The sequence below is a fragment of the Branchiostoma floridae genome, chromosome 9, assembly GCF_000003815.2.
Source record: "Branchiostoma floridae strain S238N-H82 chromosome 9, Bfl_VNyyK, whole genome shotgun sequence".
Classification (NCBI taxonomy): Eukaryota; Metazoa; Chordata; class Leptocardii; order Amphioxiformes; family Branchiostomatidae; genus Branchiostoma; species Branchiostoma floridae.
The window spans coordinates 20651090-20667015 of NC_049987.1; the positions used below are offsets into that span (position 1 = coordinate 20651090).

Consider the following 15926-nt stretch of genomic DNA (forward strand, 5'->3'; position numbering starts at 1 on the left):
AGTGGGGCCGTACCAGCGCTTTGTAACAAACACAATTCCATTGTGATGGTAAAGTCTGATAAACAAATGAACTAACAAACGAAGATGAATGTCCATTTCAGGAGGTGGAAAGCCTAAGGAATGCCAAGTCCGCAGTGTCTGCCTCAGCTCAGGCCAGCAGAGACAAGAAGAAACAGGATGCCAGCATGCTCTTCAAGTTTTTCGTCAGGGTAGCAAACAAACGTAAGTACTCCCACCTCGCACCACTCACATCTCAGATCTTACCGTCCCAGGAAATTATCACTGACATTTTATTCCTAGGACAGATGTACTATATAAAGTTGTCTAACCTTTCTTAATGTTAGTGTTATGAATTATTGTGCAAAGTTTTCAATTTGTCTATGTTTTCTTTTTAATTCACCTCCATTGGAGTTAAGTATCATAATTTATACACAATGTGCTTTTGGCTTACCTATTGGCTGTCTGTCTGTCTGTGTCAATGTGTCAGGTGTGTGCACATCTACACTGCAGTTTCCATTTGTTTTGTCAGAGGGAGCTGTGCAGTTTCTGAATATTCAGAGGGGGAGAAATTTGCTATTTCTGAAGGTTTTGCTGTTTATTGATAACTTTCATAATCAGTTTTCAAACCTCCTGGTTTAGTTTTTTTTATTTTCACACTTTCCATCATGCTCACTGTCCTTCATTGTCTGTTGTTCAAACTTCCTAGTTCATTCTTTTTCTTTTTTCCCACCTTCCCTCAGGCTCTCTGTCTTTCATTGTGTGTTGGGTATACTTATGATTCCACTCTTGTGTTTCCTTGTCTTGTACATAAAGGTGGCCCCCGACTGAAGTGTGTTGAAGTCATCCACCACATCCTAACTATAATGGAAGACCCCTTCACAGCAAAGGCCCTGGGGATGGACCATTGTACCATCCTGATGAAGGACATCTTGTCGGTCAGGACGTACTGGTCAGACATCGACCACAAGCTGTGGCGCGGTCAGTCTTTGTTCTGTCTTCTATAAGCTTTAGACTTAGAAACATCATTGTTCATTTATTTGAACTACAATTTCTACTTTAATCATGAACTTTGATTTATTTTAGGTGACCTTTGATTTTATTTTCATCATTTATTGCACTGTTAATGTTGGCTTAGTGCCTTAAGGTTATAGGTGTGAATCTCTTGTGGGCCCCAGTGTCGCACCCTTCCTTTGGAAAGACACTGAGACTATACCAACAAGCTTTGGTTAGGGGTTCATCTTGGTATGGGTGGATCAAACCTATCAGTAAACCACAATCTGTGTTGTTTGTTCCAGAACTGCTGCTCCTGTTCTGTCGAACCCTGCTGTGCCCACCTGACCAGTTTGATCGCACGCTCCTGGCTCGTACCCTGCACACACTGATGCAGGGGGCCTCCGTACAGTGTAACATCAGGGGCAAAAACCTCTTCAGATTCTTCACTGAGTACATGAAGAATGCCAGGTTTGTATTACAATGTTTTTCATTAGGTTTAGGGCTGTCCCTTGGATAAAACATTAAATGGAGGTCCCGTGTTTGAGGAGAGCTACCTCAAGCATGTTAAAGAACTCACTGCAATTGTCGATAAGAGTAGGGACCCTTCCCGGTGGGAGTGGTCCAATACCCACAGTCCTTTGGCTGCACTCAATTGCTGTCGTATTGAGGTCACCTGATCTGATTTAGTGCCGAATGGCAGCCGCTTCAGACCCTTGCGATTAAACCCCCCTATTGTGAGCTCCTCGCAATTCAGCCCCTGGCTGCAAAGAGAGAGTATTTGGCCCACACAATAACGATAAAAAAAAAATAGCTCTTCATAAACCAAACTAGCTTTGCTACAATTGAACTTCAAACATTCCTGTTACACTTGCAGACAGGAGAAGAACGTGGCAGTGCTGGAGCCCCTGGTTTCCGCCATGAACGTGTTCTGTAAGACGATGTCTGCAGACTGCAGGGGTCAGATCTGTAAGCTGGGGGAAGCCACCGCCCTGGGACTGCTGTATGTGTGGAACAATAGGCCACCAGTGCAACTGAAGGTACTAGTTTGTTTGTTTGTTTGTGCCTTTATTTCAACTCGATAAATACTCCATCGGTCTTCAAGGCCGCTTTTCGTGGAGGTTGAGCTTGCATGGAGGGCATAATTAACACAAAATTTCTATTGATCATACAGAGAATAAAGGAATGCTAAATACATACATACATAAATGAATGAATAATAATAATGAAAACAAATAAGTGTTCATATGTCCCCCCACTGTTTAGTACACATACATAGGTTTTGATTTTTATTGTTTTGTACTGATTTTCTTCACCACTTTCCTAAAGCGCGTGTTGCACAACACAAGTCTGTGAGCTCTAAGTGACATTTTAGTCTTGCATTTATACATAGTTCTTATGGATTGTGATAAGGTAGATTTACAGGCAAACTTATAGGCAAAATTGTCAGCCACCTTCTGACAAATTTGGCTGAAGCCCATTGACAGGGGTTTCACTATCAGTATCAGGCCTAATCTTGTTCAATGTCTGATAACTTTATCCAATATGTTCTTTCAATGCCCCCCCCCCCCTTTCAGAAGGAGATTTATAGGCAAATTGATAGGCAACACATGACTGTCTGTTAACCCTGCATCATTCAATTCTGGCACCCAACAAATACTCCCATAGCTCATTGACAGGGTTTTAATTATCAAGCCTAATCCTGTTCAATGTCTGATATCTTCACTTTAGGCCACAACAATTTCATTTATTGCTTCTGGGATTCACAGGTGTCCATTTTTTTCATTTTCAAAAAAGATTAAGTCCTGAGAAAAAATAATACAGGTTTTTCTATAATTACAAACCTGTAAATATTACCATTCAGAGCCACATAGACATAATTTCAGTCTAAAAACAATTCCTTTTATTCAGAACATTCAGTAACAAATCAAAGGAAGTGATTCATTGTATGAAACATGCCATTTAATGCCTCAGGCTGTTTTATTTTTGACATTTAAGCCATCTTAAGCCCAGACCTTTTGAAAATTTTATTTTGAGAAGTAACAAATAAATTTGCTGTGGCCTTATCCAAAACATTCATCCAATGCCCCCCCCCCCTTTTCAGGAGGAGATTATAGAGTTTTTCAGAATACAAATGTGCGCACACCACCCCATGGGGGCCATGTCGGAGCAGGAGGGAGAATACTCACACGACCAAGACGTCTGGAAGAGCCACTTGAAGAAACTGTACGACGCCATCTACAACGACCTTGAGCATGTTGGAGGTCGCAGCCGGTTCACCTCTGTAACCAAAGACTCGGCCCTCAGCCCTGGGTTCGTGGACCTGGCAGCAGATGTGTTTCACCAGGTATTTTATTTTTTTACTGGTCACCACGTTACAAGACCTGAAGGCCACTCAAGGTTACGGGTTACATTGTAACTGTAACAGCATCTCTTCGCCCTAGGTCAGAAACATCATGATTGAGACCAGCCCAGTTGCTCACTATGAGTGAGGACTAACTGACCCAAAAGGCAAGGGCAGCTCGGGAGATTCCCTACCCCATTTTGGCCGGAATGGTTTTTGATCCACTCACACCGCACCATCGCACATTTGGTGGGTTCTTTAACGTGCTTGGGGTGTTGCTCTTCCCAAACGCGGGACCTCCATTTAATGTCCTATACGAGGGACGGCCCTAGTCGAAGCTAGGTACTCATTTTCACCCGAGTAAAGTGAGGAAAGTTGTGTAAAGTGCCTTTTCCAAGGGCACAAGATTGGTAACACGGCAGCCGGATTCGAACCCGAGATCTCTCGGTCTCGGGGCAAACACGCTGCCACTGTGCGACGCGGTCCCACAAAAGGTACAGTATGGTCAAAGGGCAAGGGGCAATGGGAGCAATGGAGCCCTAGGTAGTCATTCAGAAAGGACTGACACATCAGGCAGATAATTATCGAAAATTCCATAAATCTATTTCACAAAATTTTTATATGACTGAGAAGAACAAAACTGTATTTACAGTAGGAAACAAATAGAAAGGGATTTCCATGATCTGCTCATAATCAAATTGCATATTCTCTGATAACTTATCCACAATGTCCTTCACAAATCCAGGAAACCCAAACTCTACTCCAATTGGAATGCTTTTTTTTCCTTGCATCCAAAGTGGAAACAGTGGACAAATGCAAACAGAACAATTTTCACAATATGTATGCAATGGCTACTTATCACATAAAGTTCTGAGCAGTATCTAGTACCAAGATTATTGAATAAGTCACATATACAAGCACACTTTATATTTTACAACACTACTTCAGCATTTTGAGTCAAACTGACAAAGCAGATCAAGACATCTTTTGATTCTCTGTCCATTCAGAAGACCTTCCAAAATTTGTGTAAGATAAACATACCATTGTTGTCCATGAAAGTGGTACTTCAGTACCTATCATATTTCTGTCCTTTGTTCTCCTTAGTGACAATGAAGTTTAGTGTGTAGCTGTTCTTTATCAGTGCTCAGTCAGGACATTTACACCGTGGTAATGTATTCAATGTTCATCACTTGGAGTGAAGCAGTATCTGGCCCTGCCAATGCCTGGTTGACAGGAGTATTGCTGTGTCCTGCCGGTGTGTTTTGTACAGCACCCCCCTGCATGTTTTGGGCACTTGGTGGAACACCTTGTACACCCTGTGGATTGTACCAGTTCCCCCGTATCATGGTGACAAGTGCAGTTGGTACCCGATAGATAGCTGTCAGGTTTTGCCAGACTGCCTTTCTCAAGTCTGGTGTGCGGACAAGACTTACAATCGGGTTGATTGCTGAGTTCAATGTTATTAGCACAACCATCCCACGTGCTCCAGTTGGAAGCAGGCAGTTTCCATCGTGGCATAATGGGGTGAGCACTAGAGGCAAAAGCCAGGTCATAAATGCACACCCCACATGGGTCAGAACTGTCTTTATCTTGTTCAGACTTTTCTGGTATTTTCTCTCTGCCTCATTTTTTGCCAGACTGTGAGGATGATTCTGCCCTACCCTGTTTTGTGTGGAACTATTGCCTTGACTTGGCTGGGCCCCTGCCAGCTGCCCAAACCTGTTCTTTTGGTGTTGTTTTAGAGCAATGAATGCACTTACAATTGTAAACAATGAAATGGCAGCCAGGAGTACAATTGTTACACCTACAAGACCAAGGTAGGCAGTGTGGTAAAAGGTAGGACAGTTTTGTGTGGGCATATCCAGACAGTTCCAACCCATAATGGGTGTAAGACCAAGCATGGATAAAACAAGCCATGAAGAGACAATAGCTACACCTGCATTACGGTTGGCAGTGTCAGCATGGTTGTGGAAGTATGTGGGATGCCTTACACCAACATAGGAGTTCCCAGATTGGAGGGCTAGAGCTGAGGCAGACAGAATCTGACTACTTATTACTACAGTTGCAATGTTCATTCTGATATATGGACTGGTCACTCCCATCAAGTCTACCATAGAATAGCAGAGAAGGGCAATACCTGCTAAAAAGTCTGCCAAGGAGAGATTTGCCATGTAGAAGTAGAAAGATGTGTGGAGTTGTCGTTTTCCGATGATTCCCCAGAGCACGGCAGCATTCATGATGATGATGAAACCTGCTATCAACAAATAGATGACTGCAGTCCCAGTTCGAAACTCTTTTAAGTACATGGAGCAGGCTTCTTCAACCTGGCTGTAAGGTACATTTGTGTTCAGCAAGTACCACAAGAGACATTTGAACGGCCCATCAAACCCGTGAACTGATGTCTTGTTGGACTCCAATAGAAGGACCGAGCTGTTGTTGAACATGGTGGGGCTGGTTCTGGTCAACTGCAGCCTGAGGGACAGACTAGCTAGATATGAGATCGCGGAGCAGTGGACATCTGTGGAGACCAGAAGAAGACAGGAGACTGCGTAGAGTGCAGCTTATCGAGAAGGCTGTCGGATAGTCCTGTGTGGGCAGAGTAGCTGTTACATGGTGCGTGATGTTGTGATCATCCTCGAGCGCTCGGTAATTGGGTTTGAAAGAAAGAGATGATTCCCGCTTGGCCGTCTGCTTGTGCTTTATGAAAGACAATTCAGAAGAAAGCTGGAGGCAGAATGTAGCAGCGCCTTTTCAGAAATGTTGTTGGGCGAGTGCTATGCCAGCAGTGATTGTATGACATGAAATGGTGCCTCATCTGCTGATGTTATTTTATACCTTTGATATTTTCACAACTGTCCGTTAATGAGATGTAAACTTGACACCCATCCTTGATTAGGGAGCCTTTTGCCACAGGGCAACAGCTTCTTGTACTTCAAAGAGTACTGACAGGATGTATAATATTGTCACTACATGTATTTAATGAGCATATGAAACTCCAATAAAGTTTGTATGGCTTCCTGTAGTTTCACATGTACATAAGTGGCTTGTTTTTTTGGGTCAGAAAGCTGAAACCTTAATGAAGGAGGGCACCAGCTTGTGCTGCCACAGAAGCAATACTGAAAAAGGCTGGAGGCAGACTGTAGCTGCACCTTATTGGAGAAGGCTTTTATTGTATCAAATGGCATGGTGCGTCGTGTGCTGATTAACCTTTCACCTTTTCACAAGTGTCCGTTAATGAGATTGGAGACTTGAAACCGGTCCTTAATTAGGGAGCCTTTTGCCGCAGGGTAACAGCTTGTGGACCTTATTGGAGAAGGCTTTCATTGTATTAAATGGCATGGTTCATCTTATGCTGATCTTATTTCCCTTTGACAACTTCACAAGTAGCCAGGTAATTAGGCTGAAGAGTTGAAACCCGTCCTTAATGAAAGAAATTGTTGCCGCTGGGCTCCTGCTTGTGATACTTCAAAGATGCCGGATAAAGTTGGGGGGTGGGGGGGAGTACCGACAAGCTGTAAGCATTTCCAACAAAACAAGCATTGCCTCCATGAAATTTATGTTTCAAGAAGAGTTGATAATGCTGTGCATCCACAAAGATGCGTACATACATACATACTTCCATACAAACGCTACCAAATACATTGACCTTTTAGCAAAGGTAATAATGCTAAATGGCAGGGACTTCATACTTTTGTGTAACTTATTTGGTATGTATCCCTAACTATGGATACACGACTGATCTGATGCAAGCTGTTGAATGTATAAAGTAGAAAAGTTTAGGAGAAAATCCCCCTTTTTCACTGTGCAGTTGATAACAAAATTGTGGTTCCCTTGGGATCTTTTGGACAGCATTAAGATTAACATCCTGAAGTTGTAAAGATCTAGCAAGATAGTAACTGTCATAGAAGGCTGGAAGTAGAGCAACTTTCCCTCAGACTTTTTTTCATACTGACTTCACAGTTCAGCATCCTTTTGTCATGTTGTAGAAACAACGAATTGAATTGTTAAGAACCTGGATATAAAGGCAGTTGATTGATATATTGATTGATTGAAATATTGATTTATTGATTAACTGACTGATTTTCAAATAATCTCTACAACTGGATAAAAAAAGGAAGAAAAATGACTTCCTGACTTCTTGACTTACATCCATCTTTCTTCTTCAGCATTATATGTCACTGGAAGTATCCCTCAATGGATGTCACTCAAAATGTCTGGAAGTATATAATTACCGGCTTAGAGGCGAGAGAAGCCGTTTGTTCAACGGTTTGGTTTGCATGGATGCATAGATGGATGCATGGATTGGTCAATTTAACCAAACTCTTCTTATAGCCCTTCTATACGCACGATTACGCAATGGAGTTAGGTGGCCGAGCGGTCTACGCGCTGGGTGGATATAGCGATTTGCTTTTGCAGCCGTGGATCGTGGGTTTGAACCCCACTTGTAACAATTTTTTTTTCTTTGTTAGACAAATCTCATGTAATGTTTTTTTAATAGAAAACAGACCACTTCAGTAATTCGATGTTTAAAAACTCTTTTTACATGTGATTTTGTTTAACATCCAGGCTTTTTCCAAAATACACACCGGCCAGCTTTTTTCAGAAGCTTTCTTGTTTATCGGATCCAGTTGTAGATCTTGAATTTTATTTGACTATTGTTGACCCGTTATCAAACCTAACTCACTGATTGTTTCTCCTCAGCTATTTTTGGACCAGCAGCCAGCGATAGAGGTGACCCAGATGACCTTGAGTACTCAGAAGGTCGGGCGGGGTCCCCCGGCGAAGAGGCGTCGGCTTGAGGTGGGCTGGTCCATGGTGGTGGACGTACTCAAGGAGATGAGAGGACCAGGACTCATCCCATGGTAAGGAAATGATGGAGATTATTACACTTATTCGCGGGGAAACCTATACCCGTTGTTTTTCAAAACAGTGTATTTAGGCACATCAAGTCGACGTGTTTTAACTGCAATGTGTTTTAACTGTAGTTTTAACTGCAATGTACTAAAATTTATAAAAAAATATTGAAATTTTAAACCAACATTTGTCAACGTGATATCCCAAATTACCCTGTTTTTAAAAGCAATGGATATAGGTTACCCAACGGATAAAGGTGAACTATCGTTACATGGATATGAATAACTTTGTTTAGACGGAACATTTAAGCAATTTCGCACAACAACGTTTGCGACTTGGGGAGCATGTCGACTAAGGTTAGACATCCAGGTAATAAGATATGCCAAAAAGCACATGAATAGTCCAACAGACATGTCTTGACGAAGCATGGCTGCTGGTTCTGTTGGACAGTCTTACTTTTGTTTCCTGTTGGACTATCCAAAATTTGTCATTTTCTCCATTGCATATCAATTTCTGGGTGGGGTATAAAACCTGCTCTTCAACCAGATTTCCTCAGTGTCACTGACTAAAGATAGTGGATGCTATCTAAAACATCTGTGACCGTTTCCAAAATCACATCCAGTTGCTTGAGTGATTCCTTTTTTACGTACCTAGGGAGCTTTTCGAGATAACCTCTTTTTTTAACCCAGCAGATCTTGTCTTTGAGCTTTCATGTCATGTGATTTGATGATATTGATTGTCATTTTCTAAAATTAATTTTTATTTAGATTTACCACGTTTGTGGAAGGATTGACATAACAGGTGACTATCACCTTTAGTTATCACCTTGTCAACCCGGAGACAAGTCTGTAGGTTTTATTCACTCATACTGGGAAGGATCCCTACTCTTTTCGATAAGTGCGGCGGGTTCCTTAACGTGGATGGGGTGTGGCTCTCCCCAAACACGGAACCTCCATCTAATGTCCTATCAGAGGGATGGCCATACTCATTTTCATCTGAGTAAAGTGAGAAAAGTCGTGTTAAGTGCCTTTCCCAAGGGCACAAGATCAGTGACACAGCAGGATTCGAACTTGAGACCTCTCAGCCCCGAGCCATACACGCTGCCACTGCACCACGCAATCTCACAAGTAGAAAACCGCATAAGACAAGACACAGTTATAAACAGGACTGTGATTAGGGCTGGGTACTGGTACAGAAAATTCAGGTCCAGGTCCGGTTCAGGTCCAAAGGATCAGGTCCAGGTCCGGACCTGAACCTGGACCTGATGCAGTATGACTCATACCAATGGTCCATTTCACTACAAAGAAATCTGTTCGGTGTAGTATTAGACTTAAACTGACGTTTTAAAATCCTACAACGCTATTCTGCACCTGTACGATTGGCTGTAAAACTTGGTAGGAATTACTATAAACTCAACGCTACTTCACTCTTGTTATTTTCTTCCACCTGCAAGTGCCAAAACGTGTGAATGCCTGATAAAATAATCTGCTAATTTTCTAATCGGTCCAACATTCGGTCTACCTAATTTTTTCAGGTCCGGTTTTTCTGGACCGGTCCAATAATAAAAACCGGTTTTGTACCGGTACTCTGTACCGATACCCAGCCCTAACTGTGATAGTGATGCCATTCCTAACTCGTCTTGCAGGCTACAGGTGTTAACCAGTCTGCTCCAGAAGTATCCCAGAAGTGTCCCTGCTGATCAGGTGGTGCCACTGCTGGCTGCACTCAACAATGCACAGGTATCTTTTACCAAGACGTATCAGCTTTCTTTCCAACTTCTTATTCTTGAATATTGAAAATAGTTTTATCTTTTTCAGTAGGGTTTTCTGTTTGTAGTTCAGATTTGATAGCCTGATTTAATCGCACTTCTTAGGCCCGTCCTACATTGCCGCGCCCATCTGCGGGGAGGAGGCTACAAGCTCCGGATAGCGGAGTTTGTGTTACACAGACTACAGATTTGAGTGTAAGAAAAGAGTTTTGAAAATGAAATATTTCTATTTAGGAATGGACTTATTGATAACTGTTTGCTGTTGGTACCTGTAGGTGGAGTGTAAGAAAGGTGATGTCTCCTCCCACATCCTGTCCTGTCTGGAGGCCCTGGTTCCCAGCCACCAGTACCACAGAGGTTTGTCTGTTTATGATGTCTATAAAAAAAAGTAGCCTGAGTACTATTCGGAAAGTACTGTAAATGCATTTAAGTTCGCGGGGATTTACTTCCGCGGTAGCAGGAAAAAGGACTTTTCGCGGTGGTTTTAAGTTCGCGGTAACACCATAGCCTGCAGTATAATACCATAATAGAAAAATGTCTGCGGTGGTTTTAACTTAGCGGTCAAGTGGACACCGCGAAAACTGCAAACATTAATCCACTGCGAACATTTCTGCACTTACAGTAGTTTGCTCCGGCGTATACAGTCGCTTCTCACTCTGACATGTATCATACAATATACAGTAGCTTCTCTGCTGTTCTGTCTGGGAACCTTGACCATGTTAACGTTAAGAATCGTCAAAATTTTGGAAGAGGGCGATGATTGGTCCCTGCACATGAACGAATTGAGGAATGGGTTTAAGCGCCCGTTCAAACAGGTGTTCTAACAACCCAAATGCCATCTGCCTGCTTGCGCAAGGGCCTGTTGTCATTTCTACACTGGCACCCTGATAGAAGGAAAAGAAAGCGGGAGAAGGCCAAAACTAATGTGGAGGCATATACTACAGAGCAACTGGGGATTAGCCTGAAGGAAGCTGAAAACCTTGCCCAAAACTGTCCTGAATGGAGACTACTTGCTGTCCAAAGTGTCAGCAGACACGGGTGGGTCTTAGTCTTAGCAAGTCATCAAGACCTAGAATAAGAAATTTATGAGAGGTAAAGAAATTTATGAGAGTAAAGAAAACAAGGAATACCTGATCATGGCATTCTCCTCTACAGAGACATCCAATGGCGCCAGCAAGCTGCCTCTTGTCTGTACTCTGCTATCTCAACCGTCACCATCAGTTCCTGTGAGCATTGCCAAAAACCAGCTGTCAGTCAATCAGAGAATAGGCCTTTCAGTTTTCATAAGGGATCTTGCATGTGTAAGGGTAAGCTCATAAATATTTATAAGCAGGGCAGTCAGGAACTGACGGTTGAGATAGCAGCGTTCAGACAAGAGGCGGTTTGCTGGCTCCATTGGATGTGTCTGTGTAGGAGAGTGGATCATGGCAGTTAACCTCAAGATGTCAACACCCGTTATTACTCATGTTACCACAGGTGAGGATGAGGACCTGGCCCAGGTGTGCCCTGTTGTCACACCTGTAGTCACACCTGCTGTCACACCTGTTGTCACACCTGTTGTTGCACCTGTTGTTACAGGTGAGGATGAGGACCTGGCCCAGGTGTGACCTGTTGTCACACCTGTAGTCACACCTGCTGTCACACCTGTTGTGACACCTGTTGTGACACCTGTTGTCACAACTGTTGTCACACCTGTTGTCACACCTGCTGTCACACCTGTTGTTACACCTGCTGTCACACCTGTTGTTACACCTGTTGTTACACCTGTTGTCACAACTATTGTGACACCTGCTGTCACACCTGTTGTTACAGGTGAGGATGAGGACCATGTCCAGGTGTGACCTGTTGTCACACCTGCTGTCACACCTGCTGTCACACCTGTTGTCATACCTGTTGTCATACCTGTTGTTACACCTGTTGTCACACCTGTTGTTACAGGTGAGGATGAGGACCTAGCCCAGGTGTGTGGCCCCCTGTGGAGCTCCGTGTGGACCTGTACCATGAAGGCTGTGAGCCTGCACCATGCCGAGGACCAGGCCTTCTCCCTGCTGGGGTGTCTGGTGCAGGAAAAGCTGGTCCAGCCAGACAGGGAGGTCTGGAGACTGCTGTGTGCTTCAACACCATCCAAGTAAGTCTGTTCAGCAATAGGTTTTTCTCTATACATATTTTAGAGTAGGATCGGCGATTCTGCCTTTACAGATCTCGATCAGAGTGTCTGTCGACAGAAACTCCGATCGGGATTTCTGCCCGTAGAATCACCGACTATACAAGTCTTACATTGGGGTCTCTACCTTGACATATCTTTTTTTTGTTGCATATACAGAGACATACATGTAACTCTAGTTCACCTTTATCCGATGGGTAACCTATATCAGTTGCTTTCAAGCACAAGGTATTTAGGCACATCAATTTGAAACTAACGTCTGTCAACGTGATATCCCCAAAGGCCCTGTTTTTAAAAACAAGGGATATAGGTTACCCAACAGATAAAGGGGAACTAGCGTTATACACACACATACATGTGTACAGCATATTCTCTTGGGCTACCCATGTGGACTTGTGGTGTCAAGGATAGGAAAGTTAGTAGCTAAAAACGGGAATCTGACTTTATACCCCATTTTCTTTGTGCATCTGCTTAAAACCTATCATTAAAATCTATATTTATCTATTTGTTCCTATGTAGGGCAGCAGTAGAATTCCTGGCTGTTTTCCTTAGCTGCCAGCCTCTTCCTGAGAGCTTCACACCTGCCAACCTGCCCATGGAGCGACCAAGCGACAATGCCCCCTATCCACTTAGACATGAACTGCTCCAGTGGCTCTTACCAACTGAAGATGCAGAGGATGTGGATGGAATGACCAGCAACAGTCAAAAACAGTTCACCAGGTGGCTGAAAAGTTTTGTTAGATATTAATTTTTTCTCATCTCATCTTCTCTATCCCTTAGTCTAACTTTTTTACTATTGAGGCACCACAGAAGATCTGACAAACAGTTTTCTCCACCCCTCATGGTTTTCTGTTTTTCTTCATGTTTTCCTTAGTGTCATTCCTATTCTCTGAAAACAATGAGCGAAGTAGAGGAAAATTGCATCATAGCCATTTTTACCAAGTGTCTATAGTCTAAATTAACAGAGGCAGTTAGCATTGTTTACATGAAGATAGGGACACTCCACCAAACAGATTTCTTTGTAGCAAAATGGACCATTGTTTTGAGTATTGCCCATTCTCAAGTTTTCACAAACAATCAGGTCCAGGTTCAGGTCCGGACCTGGACCTTATCCTCTGGACCTGGACTGTACCTGTCCCTGAATTTTCTGTACCGGTACCCAGCCCAAGTAAGAACTAATATGTAAGCCCGAAGCATGGAGTATTTACTGATGGCTGTTTGTGTTTCAGCCCTGAGACTGGCACCTTTGCCCAGGTACTGGGTGCTCTGGTCATGCGGGACCACAGGACGGTTGTATCACTGCAATGGTGAAAATTTTTTTCTTCATCTCAATTGTATACTTGACATGACGCCTGGCAACACTTAACAGTAAATTCAAGAGGGTCGCCTAATGGGAAATTCAAGGGGGATAGCAATGCTTACCAGTAAATTGTCTTGTTCTTGCAAACTCTACGGACTACGCTTGGATTTGAAACCTGAAAACTGAAACCTGACATACAGCCAAAGTGTGGCTTTAACCCTTGATTAGGAAAAACTTTCTGTCTTACAATTATGATAGGAGTCAGCAGTTTGATATTTTTCTGTAGGAAATCACCGACCAAAGACAGCCTGACTCAGCAGCTACAAGACATGGCCACCCTCTACCTGAAATCCTCCTTCGTCCTTCCCCTCCAAGAAACACCCCTACAAGGATGCAAGATGGTTGAACCCGTGGGCAGCTGTAGCTCCTTACCATCAGTTTTGGAGTCTCTGTTGGCACATCTCACAAGAATGTCCAAACAGCTCCAGAAGGTGACAGATGTCAAGGTACTTGTGAACTGGCCTCTTTTAACAACACAACACAACACATCACTGTACTTGTACATATAACCCTACTGGTATTTTATATACTTTTATCCTTAACTTGATGATTACACCAGAGGTTTGCTTATGCAACAGAACTGTGGCCAACCCAATGGCAATAATTTTACATTGAGCTGGCTGACTGAATCATCACTGTTCCTAATACTGACAACACCATCCCTGTCCCTGGTACTGAAAACATTGTCACTGTCCCAGGTACGAAAAACACAATCCCTGTCGCTGGAAATACCATCCCAGTCCCTTGTATTGAAACACCATCAATGTCGCTACTACTAAAACATCATCCCAGTCTCTGGTATTGAAAAAAAACATCCATGTCCCTAATACTAAAACACTGTCCCTGGGACTGAAAATACCAACCCTTTTGTTGCTACTGAAAATCCTATGTCTGTCCCTGGTACTGAAAACCCTGTCCATGATACTAAAAAATACCATCCCTGTCCCAGGTATTAAAAACACCATCCCTATTCTTGTACTGACAATACTATCCCAGTTCCTTGTAGTGAAAACACAATCCCTATCCCTGGTCCTATAAACCCTGCCCCTGGTACTGAAAGTGCCATCACTGCCCCTGGTATAAAAATACCTCCCATGTCCCTGATATAATCATTCATCAGAATTTCCAGTGACATCGAAAGATGACTGTCATTGTTTTTACAGCCCACAGATACAGAGAAGCTGGTAGAACACTGCACCTTGTTGATGAAGGTGATGTGTTTCCTGGTGGCCAGGGGAGTGTGGAAACCACAGGATGTTGCTGGGTCTACTCTGTACCAAGACACAAAGGTAGGTTCTTCCAGCTTACATATTTACTATGAATTTAACTTATAAGTTTGAAATTGCTGACATTTTCTGCCTTGCAAACAACCAACAGCAATTATTTTCATTTCTGTTGATTTGTTATGAAGCAGTAATCTGTATTTGTAAGCAGTAATTGTAATCTGCAATGTGTCAGATTTTTGTATGAACAATCATCATCATCATCATATCTTGTCGCTGTAACTCCATATCCAGCGGCGGGCTGCCTCATTGGCCTCTCTTAGGTCACTGTCTGAGCAGATGGGACCAAGTTTACAGTTTTGCAGCAAGTGCTGTATGGTTTGCAGCTCCTCTCAACATGGGCAGGCTGCACTTGTGAAAACACAATCAATGTCCCTAGATGACAATAGATTTCATACTGTACTACGTCCCCCTTTCCAATAGACGGCAGTTGCTGAGTGACTGTACAGGAACCAAACTTGTATTTGTCTTACCCTTGATGTCATAATTGAAATACTAATTTTAAAAGTATGATTTGTAACAGAACAAAACACACAGAATGTCAAAACAATCTTGTGTGATCTGTAAAATCTTTAGTCACTCAACAGTAGCAGCCACTAGTGAATTGGGGGGTAGGGGTGGGGTGCAAGATACATGTATTGATTTTCATGATTGCTGCTTCCAGACTGCCTTGAAGCAAGTCACCACCCAGCTGTCAGAGTTCCTGAAGAAGGAGGGGGAGGGGCCACAGGCTGTGATTGACAGCTTGCACCAACTGTTTCTCTGGGATACAGCAAAGGTGAAGACTCACTCATAAATCAGACAACACATTTTGACATTGCTGTTTGTTGTCGTACTGTGTAAACTGACCATTTCTCATGGATTTTCATAAAAAGTGATGTGTCTGACAGTTTCCATGTCCATGTTTAGTGGTGTACTGGTCCCTGGAGATAAAGATGGATGGCCAGTTTAGACTCACTCATAAATTAGACAACACATTTAGAATTGCTCTGTTGTCTTTAATGTTTGTAGTACTGTGTGTGACCATTTCTCATGGATTTTCATAGACATGTTTCACTATAGATGTTCATGTCAGTGGGAAAAATTGTCTAAGGATCATCAAAATGTGGCCATCTGGTCCATATATTAAGGTGGTAGTAGGTTCAACTCTACATTGTAGGAAG

General features: G+C 42.9%; 1 protein-coding gene across 1 annotated transcript in view; it reads left to right on the top strand.

Moving 5' to 3' along the window:
• Window positions 1–15926, top strand: part of LOC118422781 (serine-protein kinase ATM-like) — a 63265-nt gene that overhangs the window by 2949 nt on the left and 44390 nt on the right. Inside the window, exons 4-17 of the mRNA XM_035830536.1 lie at window positions 102–222; window positions 814–978; window positions 1296–1461; window positions 1868–2030; window positions 3095–3337; window positions 8036–8196; window positions 9834–9927; window positions 10232–10313; window positions 11895–12084; window positions 12640–12840; window positions 13350–13427; window positions 13707–13926; window positions 14644–14769; window positions 15428–15541. Of these exons, the coding sequence (XP_035686429.1) occupies window positions 102–222; window positions 814–978; window positions 1296–1461; window positions 1868–2030; window positions 3095–3337; window positions 8036–8196; window positions 9834–9927; window positions 10232–10313; window positions 11895–12084; window positions 12640–12840; window positions 13350–13427; window positions 13707–13926; window positions 14644–14769; window positions 15428–15541 (2124 nt within the window). The remainder of the gene's footprint in view (window positions 1–101; window positions 223–813; window positions 979–1295; window positions 1462–1867; window positions 2031–3094; window positions 3338–8035; window positions 8197–9833; window positions 9928–10231; window positions 10314–11894; window positions 12085–12639; window positions 12841–13349; window positions 13428–13706; window positions 13927–14643; window positions 14770–15427; window positions 15542–15926) is intronic.